At 45.3% G+C, this 17,956-nt stretch overlaps 1 protein-coding gene across 1 annotated transcript in view; it reads left to right on the top strand.

Moving 5' to 3' along the window:
• LOC147113758 (ran-binding protein 17-like) overlaps nucleotides 1-17,956 on the top strand; it is an 815,149-nt gene that overhangs the window by 588,743 nt on the left and 208,450 nt on the right. The window contains exon 17 of the mRNA XM_085995069.1: nucleotides 1,856-1,963. Within this exon, the coding sequence (XP_085851195.1) occupies nucleotides 1,856-1,963 (108 nt within the window). The remainder of the gene's footprint in view (nucleotides 1-1,855; nucleotides 1,964-17,956) is intronic.

Below are 17,956 nucleotides of genomic sequence, written 5' to 3'. Positions count from 1 at the left end.
GCACGAGCCCCGCTTTACTTCGGTGCACGAGCCCCGCTTTACTTCAGTGCACGAGCCCCGCTTTACTTCGGTGCACGAGCCCCGCTTTACTTCGGTGCGTGAGCCCCGCTTTACTTCGGTGCGTGAGCCCCGCTTTACTTCGGTGCGTGGGCCCCGCTTTACTTTGGTACGCGAACCCCGCTTTACTTCGGTGCGCGAACCCCGCTTTACTTCGGTGCGCGAGCCCCGCTTTACGTCGGTGCGCTACCGCCACAGACCAGTAGGTCTCACGTTAATGAGTAATGAGCCAGACTTTGTTAATAATCTTAACAGTAAGGGATCATTTGTCTAACAGTGATCATATTATGATCAAATTCAATGTTATGTTTGAAAAGAAGAAACTTAACACAGTTGCTCGGATTCTAGATATTAGTAAGGCTAACGGAATGAGACTGATGACAGCAAACTGGTCAAAACTGTTATCAGGTAAAACTACAGATGAACAATGGGAGGTGTTCAAAAAAATAATTAATTTTAATAGAGGACCAGTATATACCCCATAGGTGCAAGAGCTCTACTTACCAAATTAAACAGCCATGGTTGACAAAAGAGGTGAGAGATGACATAAAACTAAAGGAACAAGCTTACAAAAGTGCAAAGAATAGTGCAGATCCAGGGGACTGGAAGAACAACAAACGAAGACAAAAGAGATACTAAGAGTTGCAAAAAGGGAATACGAAAAGAAACTTGCGAGCGATGTTGAGATTCACACACGCCTTGATTTTCAGTGTGCCGTGAGGCAGGCTTTTAGGCGTGCGGGGGGCTAAAATCCCGAATTCGGGGGTCCCGACACCATCCTGCCCAAAGCCCGCCTCCACATATGTTTCACAGGAGGCGGGTACCCGCCCCGCACTGGGACCCGCCGACCCGAGGCGGGAAGGGATTAGTGCCAATTAACTGCCTGTTAACAGGTAGTTAACAGGCAGTTTTTATCCTAATCCCTATTTTGAGGGGTGTCGTGTGGGAGTCCCGACAGCTCCAAACCACGCCAGGTTAGAGCAGGCGGGCCGTCGGGTTGAAGGACTTGGAGGGGTCGCGATGTCAGTGTTCAGTTGAGTGATGGGTGCATGAGTGCAAAGGTAAATGTGTTTGGTGTGTCTAAAGTGTGTAAAGAAGTTTAAATTACCTGTACTTACCTTTACAGCCTTTCTTCCTCTAGGTTTCGGGAGTCCATCACTCAGCCGGCACTGAAAGCAAAATGGCTGCGAGCTGTCAAAAGTGACAGCCTTCAGCTTTCATTGCCGGTGAGACTTCTAACTGAGTCTGTGGAGAAGGACTCAGGTTAGAAGTCAGACTGTCAGTGTTTGACAGCTTCAAACAGCTGTGAAACACTGATATTTCATCTGTCAACACGTCTTGACAGATGAAATTTCAGTCTGTGACGTCACCTGTTGCCGGGTGGCCCTTAATTGGCCTGCTGACCCCGCTGGGCGGGCTTAACAAGGTCAATCAAGGGAAAATCGCGTGGATTGGCTGGACGTCGATGTAGGCAGGACTAAAACCCGAAAGTTGTCGTCCCGCCTCCTTCCCGACTGCTGACTGAAAATCGACCCCACAGTTTTTACAATTATATTAGAAGAAAAAGGTTAGTCATGGGTAATGTGGGCCCTTTAAAATCAGAGGCAGGTAATATTGCAAATGAAAATAAGGAAATGGCAGATAATATACCTGACATTCTAGGGAAACTAATAATGAATCAAGGACTTTGATGTCACTCCAGTCTGCTGGTGAAGGGGTTCACTTTAAACACATGGTAGACGGAATTTATTGGATTGGATTTTCTGGCCATGGTTGCTCCTTAACGTGTCTCCCGCAGATATCCAGGATACATCTCTATCCTCCAGCGTGCCATTGAGCTGTGGTACCACGAGCCGTCGTGTACAACACCTATCCTGAAGCTGATGGCCGAACTTGTTCACAATAGGTGAGTGACCACGGGTGGGTGTATTCATCTCTCACTGGAAATAAAAACAGGAAATGCCAGCCAGTCGTTCATGCGTCGGAGAGAAAGGTTAACATTTTGGATGTGCCCTCGACCCAAAGATCCTGAAGATGACGCCTGTTGTTCCCTTTCAGACGCTACTGGCATTTTCTGTTTTTACTTCCCGTTTCCCAGCATTTTTCAATTTCCTCTCCATTTGCTCACTACCCTCATAGCTCAGGGTATATGTTTTGGACCCCCAACTAAAGCTTCTCCCAGCACTGTCCTGGGACGGTGAAAGTTATCGGATTGATTTGAAAGACAAAAATTTATGTAAATACGGCCACTGGCCCTGTTTTTCCCAGTTCCCCAGTAAGGTATAGAAATTCTGTCAGACCTTTAGCCACTAATGTGCCTTGAGTTTCTCGGGGCATGTAGCTGGTGAGAGCAGGTAGAGATCCCTCGATTGCTGCTAACTCACTAAATTGTGTGTTACCCATCCCGTGGTTGATGCCCACTTTGGAAAAAGGACACTTCATGGTGATCTAGTTGAAGCTTTCAGGGCTACAAAGGTAATTGACAAAATTGTGGCAGATAGTTTAACAAAGCGTTGAAAAATTAGGAAGTTACAAGTAAGAAAGGAAGTGAAGTGCCATAAGTTACCAGGGAAAGCCACTGTCAGACAGAATGGATGTGATGCATAAAGACAATTGGTTATGTCTTGTTTCAGGGCTGAAGCTCTTAAATTCAGTTTGGCAGTGCAGCATACAATCTGATCGTGTTTTTATTAAGGATCCCTATCCCAGACAAGTGAATGAATCCTGCAACGTCTGCTTTTAAATGTGTCTGTGTGCAAGCTCCATTGATGCCACAGGGAATTTATCCAGTTGGTAAATCAGCCATACAGACAGGATGTTGCCAGGTTCAGTCGCCAGTCTGTCCGGAGCTGGCTAGTCTCAGCTGGAGATGGCAGCCGGGGATGCTACAATTGGCCTGAATGCCCCTGCATTAGGCGGGGATAGATCAGCCAAGGTCCCTGCTCCTGTTCGTCCCCAGAGGCCTCTGTTTGGAACTGCAGGGGTGTGGATGTAGCCCGCCTGTGGTGCTCCCTGCTGACACTCGCTGTGCAAATAGTAGCTCCTTGGTTGAGATACCGGAGGTGATTGGGGCCCATCGAGTATACCCCAGGAAGGAGAGGAGGGGAGGAAATTAGTGGAGAAAAATTGATAGGACGCAAATTACTTTTAAAAAAGCTACTTAATAACAGTAATAATTCAGCAACCAAGACCAATTGACAGCCATAAAGCAGCATAAATCAGTCCTGTTGTAAAATTAGACTGTCACTAATGTCTTGGGTTTGACCTTCTTGTCAGGGCACCTGGTAATATTCTCCCTGATCTTGCAGCACTGATCGCACAGCCTTTCCATCTCATCTCTCAATCCACCGCTTCCATAGACGACGTAAGAGTTATTAAAAAGAATAAATCTTTGACGTTTTCCATGGAAACGGTGGAGTGAGAGGTCACGTCAAAGAGCCAGTAAGCCTGTACTGTAAGACGGGTATAGAGTCCAATCTGCTTCCTCTGTGAGAGGGCTGTAAAACGAAAGACAACAGTGACAGTGTGGGGGGTGGATGGGATAATCTTTCATCCAAAAGTAAGTCCAGGAGCAGATTTGTGTATATCTGATTAAATCATGTGTAATTTAATCTTGATATATTGCTTAAGTCTTAAATTCATGGAATCATAGAATTTTACAGCACAGAAGGAGGCCGTTCAGCCCATTACGTCTGTACCAGCTCTCTGCAAGAGCTATCCAGCTAGTCCGCTTCCCTATACCCTTTCGAATTTCTCTTTTTCAAATATTTATCCTCTTCCTTTTTAAATCTGTTACAGATTCTGCCTCCAACAGGGCATTCCGAAGGTGGATTGTAAGTTTCACCAGGCGGTAAACTCGGTATTGCGGTTCAGCCGCCCGTTATATACCCTGCCCGATTTTTCTTTCCATTGACTTTAGTAGGATAGAAAATCAGGCAGGGTGTATAACAGGCGGCCAATGTGTTACTGCAAGTCTTCCGCCCGGTTTTGAAAGTTTAAGTCTGCCCCTCTGCGTCCAACCAACCCTCTACATAAAAGAAAAATCCTAACCTCTCCCTATTCCAAGTATGGCTCCCCTGATAGCTGTGTTGGGAAGTGCACTGGCCAGTGTAGCTTTGAGCTGCACAATCTAGGAAGGTCCCAGGCTCAATCCCTGATCTGTGCTAGCTGGGGCAGGTAGGAACTTTATAATTGACCCAGGTCTAGGGAGAGGGAAAGATTCAGCCAGGATTCCCATTCCCAATGGCTATCCACTGACCCTTGCTAGAAAGGGTGTCCGTGTGGACATCAGATGAGAAAGGGATCGGAATCAGATAGGAACGGGATCTAGTTCAGCTGTGGGGAGCCCTCCACTGTTAGAAAAGAAACCTGCTGTGACTCACTGTCTAAGCTCAGAAATAAAGAACAGCCACTTGGGTGAGGTACAAGAGAGCTGCCAGCACAGACTCATACACCAGCAAAAAACAGTCCCCTCAAGAGGACGGGAGAATTCTTCCACATATCTGAAAGGTAGATAGTTGAATTATAGTGTACATGCAATTTTTTTATATATATATATATAATACTAGCTGGGGGGGCCCCGCGTTGCCAGGGCTGTTTTGGGCTGGGCGGTTTAAATCGAGTCCCAGGCTTTGCGCCCTGTCTCTGTGTCCCTCTGTGAATCTGCTGCCAGGCAACATGTGTACCTTTTAATACCTTCAAAGATGAAAGTGAAAGTACTTATAAAACATTTTTGGTAAGTCTTATGTTATTTTTAAAAGAGATACTAACTTTTTGGAAGCTGGATTAGCAGATTTTGAGCTGGCAGGGCTGTTTTGGGCCGGGCGGTTTAAATCGAGTCCCAGGCTTTCGGGCCTGTCTCTGTGTCCCTCTGTGAATCTGCTGCCGGGCAACATTTCTACCTTTTAATACCTTCAAAGATGAAAGTGAAAGTACTTATAAAACGTTTTTGGTAAATCTTATGTTATTTTTAAAAGAGATACTAACTTTTTCGAAGCTGGATTAGCAGATTTTGAGCTGGAAGTAGTTGAAGCAATGGCTGCCCGATGCCTGAGTTCAAAATCATTAGTCCCGCCCACAGACGCAGCGATTGGCCAACCATCAGGTGACTGAACTGTAGGATTGGTCAATCATGACGGCACAGGATTGGTCGACCTTGACAGATGCAGAGTGAATCCGCTTCCACATTGCTCCATCAAGGTATCTTAATCCCATCTTTAGAAAACCACCCCCCTACCAACATGATATTTCCATTCCTCATACCAGCCATCTCTGCCTTTTAGTGTAGAACTGTAGGTGTTTATGCCTTCTACATCTCAGTTTACTGGGAACTGAATTGACAGTATTTAAACTCTTTCCACTTAAGAACAATACTGTACTTGCATCTGAGTTTGATTCAAATCCATGGCTCAGGGCGAAAGTACACTGCTAACATAATAAGCCACACAATCCCACATTCTTATGAAGAAATGCAAAACGACCCAATTATAATTTTTTCTTGGGGGAGAAAATGGCCTTCAACCAAAAACTACAGCTTATGAAGAATTTAAGTGTTTGAATATTCTTAGGGCTAAAAAGGAATGGGGGAAAAGTTCGGTTGATTTGTGCCTCCCTCTTGGGGCATTACCAGTGAATTCCGGGCGTGGGGGGTGCTAACTTTTTCAGGGCGCTAAATTTTGTCCCCAATGGGTTTAAGAGTACTTAAAGAAGCAAGGGTAGAAATATTGGGAGCTGTGGCCGAGATTCTTCACAGTTTATTAGATACGGGTGAAGTAGCAGGAATTTGAAAAAGCATTTTTCTTTAAAATGTCAGAAGCTTGATCTAGGTACAGTAATTATGAACTTGTTAGCTTGGCATCTTTGGTAAGAGAAAACCTGGGGTATATATCATAAAAGTAGCAATTGAAATGCATTCGGCAGAGTAAATGCAATAATCGCAAATCAACATAGGATTCTGAAATGCAGAGCAGAATTGGTGAATAAAGCTAATGGCCCAGAAATTCGGGTCGGGGGCTTCCCGCGGGTGCAAGCCCCCGACCCGCACTTACCTTGCGCGCCGGCCATTGAGCTGTGAGCCCCCCTGGAATTCCGATCCGAGGCCTGGTCCAGCTGCCAGTGCGCAGTGCTTGTGTATCCCAGGGGCGCAGTTAGTTCAATGTGTCCCCTGGGATCACGTGGGCCATGGGCAGCCAATCGGAGCAGGGAATGCTCCATTCATAAGTCTGACAGGAAGTGCTGTCAAGACTTATAAATACTACGGCCCCAAAATAGCACTAAACCTTCAAATAATTTTTTTTTTAAATCACATTTTTAAAATATAAACTATACATGAAATAACTATTTTAAACAATAATTTAAATTTTTGAAAAAAATAATTTTATATTCTAACGGCGCTAAAAATAAACTTACCTTGCTTTAAAGTATTTAAAAATAATAAACCTGTGGAAAAAATGTTTTAATTTTAATTAATTCACCACTTACCTTGTAAAAAGCAGGCCTTACGCCTGCTTTTTACACTTCGAAATTCTGCAGGCTTACGTTCCCGGAGAAACCTGTAAAAAAAACTTAAGTTTGATGGGCACGCGCAGCCGCCCCCACGCACGCGTTCAACCTCTGAACCCCTTTGTTCAGTGGAACGGAAGTGCCGGTTTCCCGCGCATGCACAGTGCATGCAGAAAACCGGCACTTCCATCGTGCCTACGGGTGAGTACCCAGCACGTACTCACCCGTGGAGACCCGAATTTCTGGGCCAATATAGTGGATGTTTTACACCATGACTTTCAAAAGGCGTTTGATATGATGTCTCACATAGAAACATAGAAGATAGGAGCAGGAGTAGGCCATTCAGCCCTTCGAGCCTGCTCCGCCATTCAATGAGATCATGGATGACCATCCAAATTCAGTACCCTGTCCCTGCCTTCTCCCCATATCCCTTGATCCCTTTAACCTTAAGAAATATATCCAACTCTTTCTTGAATATATTTAATGAACTGGCCTCCACCGCCCTCTGTGGCAGAGAATTCCACAGGTTCACCACTCTCTGGGTGAAGAAATTCCTCCTCATTTCAGTCCTAAATGGCTTACCCCTTATCCTTAGACTATGACCCCTGGTTCTGAACTCTCCGGCCATCAGAAACATCCTTCCTGCATCTAGTCTGTCCAGGCCTGACAGAATTTTATATGTTTCGATGAGATCCCCTCTCAATCTCCTAAGCTCCAGTGAGTATAAGCCCAATCGACACAATCTCTCCTCATACGTCATTCCTGCAATCCCAGGTATCAGCCTGGTGAATCTTCGCTGCACTCCTTCCATGGCACGAACGTCCTTCCTCAGGTGAGGCGACCAAAACTGCACACAATACTCAAGGTGCAGTCTCACCAAGGCCCTGTACAACTGTAGCAAGACATCCTTGTTCATGTACTCGAACCCTCTTGCTACGAAGGCCAACATACCATTTGCCTTCTTAACCGCCTGCTGCACCTGCATGCTTACCTTCAGCGACTGGTGCACAAGAACACCCAGGTCTCTTTGCACTTCCCCTTCTCCCAATCTATTGCCATTCAAATAATAATCTGCCTTCCTGTTTTTGCCACCAAAGTGGATAACTTCACATTTATCCACATTATAGTGCATTTGCCATGTTTCTGCCCAATCACCCAACCTGTCCAAATCGTACTGGAGTTTCACGACATCCTCCTCACAGCTTACCCTCCCACCCAGCTTTGTGTCGTCTGCAAATTTGGAGATATTACATCCAATTCCCTCGTCCAGATCATTAATATATATTGTGAACAGCTGGGGTCCTAGGACCGATCCTTGCGGTACCCCACTAGTCACTGCCTGCCACTCGGAAAACGACCCGTTTATTCCAACTCTTTGCTTTCTGTCCGCCAACCAGTTCTCTATCCAAGTCAATACCTTGCCCCCAATCCCATGTGCATTAATTTTGCACACTAATCTCTTATGTGGGACCTTATCGAAAGCCCAAATACACCACATCCACTGGTTCTCCCTTATCTATTTTACCAGTTACAGATCCATGACTAAAGTGAAACTTCCTGGAATAAAGGACAAAGTAGTAAATTGGTTAATAAATTGGCTAAATAATAGGAAACAAAGGGCAGTGAAAAATGGCAGTAGTTGTTGCAATCATACAACTATAACCAACAGAATATCCCAGGGACAAGTCCTATGATCTTTGTTGTTCTCACCAATAAATGAGGATGAAATTATTAAAAGTAGAAAGTGTAAATTTGCAGATGACAACAAGTTGTGCGGGAAAACTAAATGTTCAGAGGGACGAGATGAATGGCCGTCTCCACTGTGGCTTTCGATGGAGCATGTGGCAACTCCCAGAGTAGCTGCAGCAGAGCCCTCAGGAGCACAGGTCATAGGCACAGTGGGAGCTTGAATGCTCTTGGGGCTGTGATAGAGGCGAACCAACGCTCTGTTGGCCGGCATTAATGTGCTGGGAAATTACATAGACTCTTACAGCACAGAAACAGGCCATTCGGCCGAACAGGCCTATGCTGGTGTTTATGCTCCACACGAGCCTCCCCCCACCCTACTTCATCTCACCCTTTCAACATATCCTTCTGTTCCTTTCTCCCTCATGCACTTATCTAGCTTCCCTTTAAATTCATCTATGTTATTCATCTCAACCACTCAATGTGGTAGCGAATTCCACACTCTCACAGCTCTCTGTGTAAAGAAGTTTCTCTTGACATTCTGCCTCGGAGATGAGAGCTCTACCAACTGAGCCAAGCTGACACTAGTAAGATAGTAAACAGTATGAAAAAAGTAAATCTGGAGCACTATGTCGAGGGAAGCCAAGACAGTAGGACAAGGGGCACAGGGTCAAACTGATGACCGGAATATCTAGGACTAATGGAAGGAAGAAGTTCTTTACACAGAATGATCAGCATTGGATTTCTGGGTTGGATAAATCAGGTCAAAAGCTTGCGGTTGTTAAAAATGGTTCGAATCTGTGATGGAGGACCTGAAGGTTTTCTAAATGGGATGAGCTAGGATAGGCTGAATAATGTTCTTCATCTGTATCTGTCTTGTAAAAAGGGTGTAACAATGACCTGATCTTGTAGTACTTCTGAATTTTTTGTAAGTATTATGTGCCCTGCATCCCACTACTCAGAACTCTGTTTCTGATAGCCCGTCATTGTACACCATAGTTCTAAAGTTCTAATATGTTGTGTCGTATACCGCTTCAGGGAACAGTGCTGACTTTAAAAAGGATTGAATTTTCTGCTCATAAAAGTAAAGGGGGTCAGTACCAGATGTGGAACACCTTTTCTCATTTTTCTCACACTGTATCATTATCAACCGCACCCAGGTACAGCACAGAGAGATCCCAAGCCTAGTGTAGCACAGACCGGTGAAGAGTAAACCTGTTGAACACTCCCAGGTCTGGTATAGCACAGACCGGTGCAGAGTAAAGCTGTTGGACACTCCCAGGTCTGGTATAGTATGGGCCAGTACACAGTAAAGCTGTTGAACACTCGGGTCCTTTATAGCACAGACTGGAGCAAATTAAAGCTGGTGGATCACCTTCTTGAACTGCTGCAGTTCGGGTTGTGAAGGTGCTCCACAGCACTGTTAGGTAGGGAGTTCCAGGATTTTGACTCAGTGACGACGCAGCGACTGCTAACTCATTGCAGTACTCGGCTCCTTGCAGTGTTGACTTTGGGCACTGTTAAGCAGAGTTAATTTCTTTACATTCTTTCTAATTTTCCAATAACTTTAGTACTTAAACCATGCTCACTGGCTTCCTTTTCAGTACTGGAGAGGAAAGGAGGAAAATATAAATTCAAATTAAAAGCAGAAAGCTGTAAATCTAAAGCCAAAACAGACGAGAACAGGAGTGGAACACAGGCTTCCTATATTTTCCCAATTTTTCTGCCTTTTCCTTCGGTGGGCCTTCGCTATTTCTACGGACTTTTGTTTCTTTAACATACTTTGAATGTCTAACTGAGATGACCTTTTATATAATTTAACAATCTCCTTTCTTTTCTTTTAAGCAAGTTGCAAATCATGCAAAGCTGTTAAGAATATCTTTGTTTTTTCTCTCCTCTTTTCCGATCCCATCAATGTGCTTGTTTATCTTGGAGTTTTCAGCCCTTAAGCAGGGTTCTGCCTGTAATGTCAAGCTGACTCTTCTCCACATGGACAGACAGATCTGCTGTGTATTTTCAGTAAACCGGAAATTCATCTAGTGATTTTGTGCAATTCATATAATAGGGAGCACAGAGTGTCAGAAAAGTGAAATAAGCAAGCATTACAACAGTGACTACATTTCAAAAGTACTTCGTTGGTTGTAAAGCGCTTTGGGAAGTCCCGAGGACGTAAAAGGTGCTGTATAAATGCAAGTCTTTCTTTTCTTTCAAGACCAAGTATTACACAAAAGAGAAAAGTATGATTATGGACTTAATATCAAAGAAAATGTGGGACTGGAAATGAACTGAAGAAATGCACAGGGAAGAGGGAACATCAGCTATATCTGAGACAGAATACTAAAACCCTTCAATGACCTGGGGTTGGGGGGGTCCCCAATAATTAAGACAGACAGAGAGTTGAGGGAATTTAAACTGATAACAGTAAGGGTGGGACCTAAATTTAACTTTTCACCTACACTTACAGATGATTACAGAACACTAAACATTGCTATGCTGCAGTGTTTAAAACCATGTGTGGGAATCTAGATAACTGCACTGATAAATTAAGCACCCAACGTGGATTTGAACCATTTCAGTTTTATAAGTGCAGCGAAGATATTTTAATCTTAAAGATGATCTTTACAAACTGCCATTAAAATAGTTACTTCATCCCTTAACAATTTTACTTCAGCTTGAGAACCAGCAGCAAAGTCTCCTCTTCATGGGCGTTTAGCGACAGTTCAAGTATTGTGACTGGCGATCAACGCACACTGCAATCTAACCATCAGCGTATGAATCACTGATTGATGATAACCAAGTCTGTGTGGAACCTGCTGACACCCAAAGTGTCACTCCCAGGCATTCCACACCAATACAAATTCCCAGACACACGGAATATAAAAGAATATATAGGACCCAATAAACACCATTGCGATCGACTCTACCTGAATTACCATGCATGCCCATTCTTCCATCTGTAGCTACCTTAATATGTCCCTTCTCAAAGAAACCGCTTGGACAGAGACGGCTGGGTGCTGGGCTGTTCTACCTTTTACCTGCAGATTCCATTTTATGTCCCCAGATTGGGTTTACTTTCATTTAATTTTTGTCCGGAAAAAAAAAGGAAATTTCAGCTCCTCCAGGTTTTAATGTTGGACAGACATTTGGAGAGCATAGTAATAGCCTTGGAACCTATGAGAATGTCAAGATACATGTATGCGAGGCTGAAATAATTGTTCAGAAAATTATGTTTACAATAATATATCATTGTAGATTGTGTACTCTTCAAAAAGACCCAGACAGTTTATTTTTAAGGTGTGAGCCCGTCTATGGGTAGGACACAGACACAGAAAGCTGGTACTGAGCAGTGAACTGTAGTAGGGGAAGACCAAGAACACGTTGCACAGATCGTTGATACAGTGCAGCACTTAGAAGGTCTGAGCACTCTTGTTTGGGTTTATTTCAATGGAGCTCCATTTAAAGGATAATGATGATGATAGTTGTAATTGGTGTTTGCCAGCTGTCTTTGTGAGATCAAACGGTTAAAAATTCAGTTTGTTTCCTGTCAAAAGGTTGACCTTTCTGTACTGGTTCTTGTAACAACAGCAATTCACCACACAGGAGGAAGGGGTGGGTGGGGAGAGGCTGCCAGCAGGGGGATCTGGGGTAAACCCTTGAATATTTAGTATTTTTTGGTTGTTATGGGGGATGCAGAGCAGTACAGGACTGCAGTAATCCTGGTTCATTGGATAGCAAGAAGAAAGAGCTTGCATTTCTATAGCACCTTCCACAACCTCAGGACGTCTCAAAGCACTTTACAGCCAATGAGGTACTTTTGAACTGTAGTCGCTATTTGTAATGTAGGGAAATGCAACAGGCAATTCGATCATTGCAAACTCCTGACTTGAGCCTTATTGATGGTGGAGAGTCAGGAGGTGAACTATTTCCAGAGAGTACCTATTATGTCCGTGTATAATTGAGACACGGACTGCAGGAGTTGATTATAACAAGTCTTTACTGAATGGAGACAATCTGGAACTGAAACTACAGAAGCCTGCTAGGGCCTTTTATACAGGGGTGGTCACTGCCGGTACTGCAGTCTGAGACCGGTTATTCCCTTAAAGGTACATACACAACAATTCCTCCCCTTTTAGATAAACAGTACATTACATTCATTTAACAACTAAATAATAACTAATTACAATTACAATTATGGTTGCTAGATACATTGGTTGAAGTTAAGCAATTATAAGTTCAGTCTTTGAGGAGGCTTCCTGATTCTGTCTGGATAACGCCTCTTTGGGGTATCAGGTTCTTCTGGCAAAGTTGAGCCGGGATCAATGTCGTTGTTTGGTTCGTCTGCTTCCAATATCACCGATTCTGCGGTAGATGCAATTGGTACTTCGGTTTCATCGCCAGGTGTATCAGATCGTGGTGTGGAGTTGACGTTTTCCAGTGACTCTAGAATCTGGTCAGCATGGCGTCTTACAATGCTCTCTCCAAAGTCCACGGTATACATTAGAGGTCCTTGCCGTGTACAGATCGTTCTTGGCTGCCATTTCTCTGTGCGGTAGTCCCGGGCCAAAACTGGTTGACCTATCTTAAAACTCCTGGTTGGCCTTTCATTCATATTCTGAAACTGCCTGTTCTCCACATCTCTTCTGATGTTTGGCTTAACCAAATCCAAGCGGCATCGTAGTCTTCGATTGAAGAACATCATGGCTGGAGTTTGGTTGGTAACGGCATGTGTCGCCCCCCACACCAGGCTGAGGGCCTCTCTGTCAATCTGGGCGTAGTTACGCTCGGCTGAAGTTAACGAGCGTGACGCAAAAGCTATCGGCCTCTCTGAACCATCAAGGAATTTATGTGACAGTACCGCCCCAATGCCGTAGGGAGACGCATCACACGCCAGTCTTATCGGTAGTGATGGGTTGTAGTGAGCCAATACTTCTCTTGAAGTGATTAGGTCCTTACTCTTCTGAAAGGCCCGCTTACATTCATCGCTCCATTTCCATGCTACTCCCGTTCGTAGTAGGGCGTTCAGTGGGTGCAGAATTGTGGACAAATTCGGCAAAAACTTATGGCAGTAATTCACCAATCCGAGGAATGACCTCAGTTGCGACACATTTTCAGGTGCTGGAGCCTTAACTACTGCTTCAATTTTGTCAGGGGACTTATGTAACCCCTCTTCATCAATCACGTGGCCACAATACGATATCTGTTTCTTAAAAAACTCGCACTTGGGGCGATTGGCTCGTAGCCCATGTTCACGTAGTCTAGTGAGCACCTGCTCCAGGTTGACAAGGTGTTCACTGTCATCTTCACCTGTCACTAGGATGTCGTCCAAGTAACACTGAGTCCCAGAATCCCTTGCAGGACTTGTTCCATCGCTCTTTGCCATATCGCCGGAGCTGATGCTACTCCGAATACCAGTCGATTATACTGGTAAAGACCTTTGTGAGTGTTTATCGTGAGATACTTCCTAGAGGATTCTTCAACCTCCACCTGCAAATATGCTTGTGCTAGGTCAATTTTTGTAAAATGCTTCCCTCCAGATAGTGAGGCGAAGATTGTGGTGTATGTAACCGTTCCACCTTTAAGAGAACTATTTTAAGAGATGCACTACTTTATCTTGGCTGCAGTATACTGTAATACCGATGGTGACCACACCGGTATATAAGTGCTGTGTAATGATTTATTGGGCAGTTCAGCCTGACCTCCGACTAGTAAAGACCTGTTGAATTTACTCTTGTGGTCTGTGTGCAGTGATTCTTATTAACAATAACTAGAACACACAGACTTAACAGTGGCGACAATGACAATCTTACCCTGCGGCAGAGATATATCCAAGGCAGTTTAACGGGCGTCGAGAAGAGGCATCCGCCCTCATCATCCTGCTGAGAAAAGACTTGGGCCTGAAGAGCAAAGAAGAATCCTGACACGAAGCCTTCCATCAGCAACAGGCAGTGATCATCCCTTCTATCACGGTGGTGGGTAAGCCGATCAGCGACGAGCAGCAAGTCGGCCACGTTGGCTGTGAAGTAGCGGAGGGAAAAACGGAGGATATAAGGGCGGAGAACTCGACCACGGCCGGGGAAAAGAGCCGGACAGAAGTCGGGGCCAGAGGCGCTGAGACTGGGGCAGCGTAAGGCACGGGAGCTGCGGTGAATGCAAACGCAGCCGGTGTAAAAGACCGGGCTGCAAGCGGGCTGGGAGACGCAACAGCGTCGAGAGAGAGCTCGACAGCGACCGGGTAAAAAGGCCGGGCAGCTACCGAGGCCGCGAGGCGCGGGATAAAAATTTTTAAAAACCGCGGAGAACTCAGCCGCAGCCGGGGGAAAGGACCGGACTGCAAGAGGGGCTGGGAGGCACGATTTGAGAACCGCTGGGGAGGGCGAACGCAGCAATACGGCAATCGCCATTACAGCCAGCGGGGGAGAAAGGCAAACGCGGGAAGCCGCCATTTTCGTGGGCGGGGGAAGAAGACAAGCGCGGGAAACCGCCATTTTGAAAAAAAAAATAAAAGAAAAATTTCTTTTTGTTTCTCAAGATGATTGCGAGGATGCCTAAGCGTGGTAACATCAACGATTTCGATCCCAATGTTGAAGATTGGGCCATGTATGTAGAACGCATAGAGATTTATTGTAAGGCAAATAAAATATCAGATGAAGATAAAGCACTAACCTTACTAAACTCAATGGGTGCGAAGACATACGGGCTATTGAAGCATCTTCTATCACCAGCTAAACTGGCGGATCAGGCTTTCGCTAATATTGTTGCTGTCCTGAGAAATCATTTGAACCCCACACCGCTGATGTTAGCGGAACGATTTAAATTTTATGCGAGAACACAACTGAAAGAGGAAAGCAACGCGGAGTATTTAATTGAACTGCGTAAGCTAGCGAAATACTGTCAGTTTGGGGAAAGACTGACAGAGGCACTGAGAGACAAATTCGTGTGTGGATTGTCGAAAGAAGGAACACAAAAGCGGCTGCTTGAAGAGAATGATCTTACATTTGATAAGGCTGTCACTATTGCAGCATCGCACGAAGCCGCAGCGAGAGGCACTGCGGAAATGCAGCTGAAGGCAGCGGTACTCAGCGTAGATCAAATGGCTTTGGGTACAGCAAAATGTTATCGTTGTGGAAAGACAACACACGATCAGAACCAATGCTGGTTTAAAAATCAGGAATGTAGAAAATGTGGCAAGCTTGGTCACATAGCTAAAGTATGCCGGTCAGGAAAGAAGACCAGCAACAAAAAGTCACCGCAGGAAAAGTGCAGAAAGGTACATAAGGTGGCTGAGAAGAGTTCGGATGAACAGAATTCGGATTCAGACTCCAACAGCAAGGAACTGGGTAGTCTGAGAATTCACAATGTGAGTAAGGAAGCTGACCTACAAACTATCTGGGTCACACTTCAGATAGCAGGAGTCCAAGTGAAGATGGAATTGGACACCGGATCGGCGTTGACGGTCATGAATAAGCAAGATTACAATAGGTTATTCACACATATTCCCCTACGGGATACGGAGATAGTATTGCAGACATACACGGGGCAAAGAGTATACCCCATCGGAAAGATAAAAGTCAAGGTGGTACACAAGGGCAAAGAACACCAAGGAATGGACTTATATGTACTACCTGAGGGAGGTCCACCACTTCTGGGACGGGAGTGGATCAGGAAAATAAATATGGACTGGCACTCCCTAAAAGCAATAACGGTAGATCCCGGAAAAAAAGATGTCAAACCTGAACGATTGTCCAGAATATTGGATGAGGCTAAAGAGGTGTTCCAACAGGGACTGGGAACACTGAGAGGAATTACGGCAAAAATCAAGATTGCAGAACATGCAAACCCAAAATTTTTCAAAGCCAGACCGGCACCTTATGCGATACGACCTGCTGTGGAAGCTGAGCTGGAAGGGCTAGAACGTTCAGGAGTACTGTCTAAGGTGGACTGGAGTGAGTGGGCCACGCCCATTGTTCCCGTCATGAAGCGTTCATCGAGTAACAAGCCAGGGGAACCGGGGAAGGTCTGCATCTGTGGAGACTTCAAGATCACGGTTAATCCGGTGCTTCACACGGTGCAATATCCGCTTCCGCGGATTGAGGATATCTTTGCTTCATTGTCTGGCGGGAAACACTTCACCAAGATAGACCTGGCGCAAGCGTACTTACAGATGGAAGTTGAGGAAGAGTCGCGCCAGTATCTCACAATCAACACGCACAGAGGCTTGTATCGATATAATAGACTGGTTTTTGGAGTGGCTTCGGCTCCAGCAATTTGGCAGAGGGCCATGGAGCAGGTATTACAGGGAATTCCAAGCACTCAATGTTACTTGGACGATATCCTGATTACAGGAGATGACGATGAGGAACACCTTGCAAATTTGAAACTGGTGCTCACCAGATTGAAGGAATATGGACTTCGAGTTAATCGCCAGAAATGTGAGTTCTTTCAGAAACGGATCTCGTACTGTGGTCATGTCATTGACCAGGAGGGGCTGCACAAGTCACCTGACAAGATCGAAGCTGTTGTGAAGGCTCCCGCTCCGGAAAATGTATCCCAGTTGAGGTCGTTCCTAGGGTTGATTAACTATTACCATAAGTTTCTGCCAAATCTATCCACGGTGCTGCACCCGCTGAACGCTCTTTTGCAGAAAGAAGTACCATGGAAGTGGAGCGAGGACTGTAAGAAGGCCTTTCGTAAAAGCAAGGCATTGATCACCTCAGAGGAAGTGTTGGCTCACTTCAACCCAACGCTACCTATTCATTTAGCTTGTGATGCTTCTCCTTATGGTATTGGAGCAGTACTCTCACACAAGTTGCCAAATGGCTTGGAAAGGCCAGTCGCATTTGCATCCAGATCATTGACCTCCGCTGAGCGCAACTATGCTCAGATAGATAGGGAGGCTCTCAGCCTTGTGTGGGGAGTAAAGAAGTTTAATCATTACCTGCAGGGCCAGAAGTTTACACTGCTGACAGACCACCAGCCGTTGGTATCCATTTTTAACCCTAAGAAGGGTGTTTCGGTGATGACAGCACAGAGGCTCCAGAGATGGTCCCTTTTCCTAGGGGCACATCAATATCAGATAGAATTCAAAGGTACAAAGCAGCATGGTAATGCTGATGGGCTGTCGCGCCTGCCACTACCTACTGAGGAGGAGGCACCGACAGTTGACCCGGTGGAGTTATTTCACTCGACCATCATCGAATGTTTACCTGTCACCAATGCAAATATTGAAAGGGAGACTAGGAATGACCCGACACTGTCCCGGGTCTACGAATTGACAGTAAAGGGATGGCCAGCCCATGGTGATCCACTGTTACCGGCATTCTCAGCAAGACGAGAACAGCTGTTCATCTGTCAGGGAACATTGATGTATGGAACAAGGGTGATTATCCCTCCTAAGTTAAGAGAGAGAGTTCTAAAAGAACTACATGAAGGTCATCTGGGGGGAGTCAAGATGAAAAGCCTTGCTAGGGCTTATGTGTGGTGGCCGGGTATCGACCAACAGATAGAGGATCTGACGAAAAGCTGCTCAGGGTGCCAAAAAGTCCAACATGCACCTCCAATTGCACCGCTGCATCCATGGGAATGGCCTTCAACCCCATGGCAACGTGTACATATTGACTTTGCTGGTCCATTCATGGATTCCATGTTTTTAATTGCGGTGGACGCACATTCTAAATGGCCAGAAGTGATTAAAATGACTACCACTACCTCGGAG

Source organism: Somniosus microcephalus, chromosome 8 (genome assembly GCF_052327205.1).
Source record: "Somniosus microcephalus isolate GS21.2 chromosome 8, FLI_Smic_1.0, whole genome shotgun sequence".
Taxonomy (NCBI): domain Eukaryota; kingdom Metazoa; phylum Chordata; class Chondrichthyes; order Squaliformes; family Somniosidae; genus Somniosus; species Somniosus microcephalus.
The sequence above is the reverse complement of the archived record's forward strand: the minus strand, read 5'-3'. Positions and strand labels throughout refer to the sequence as shown.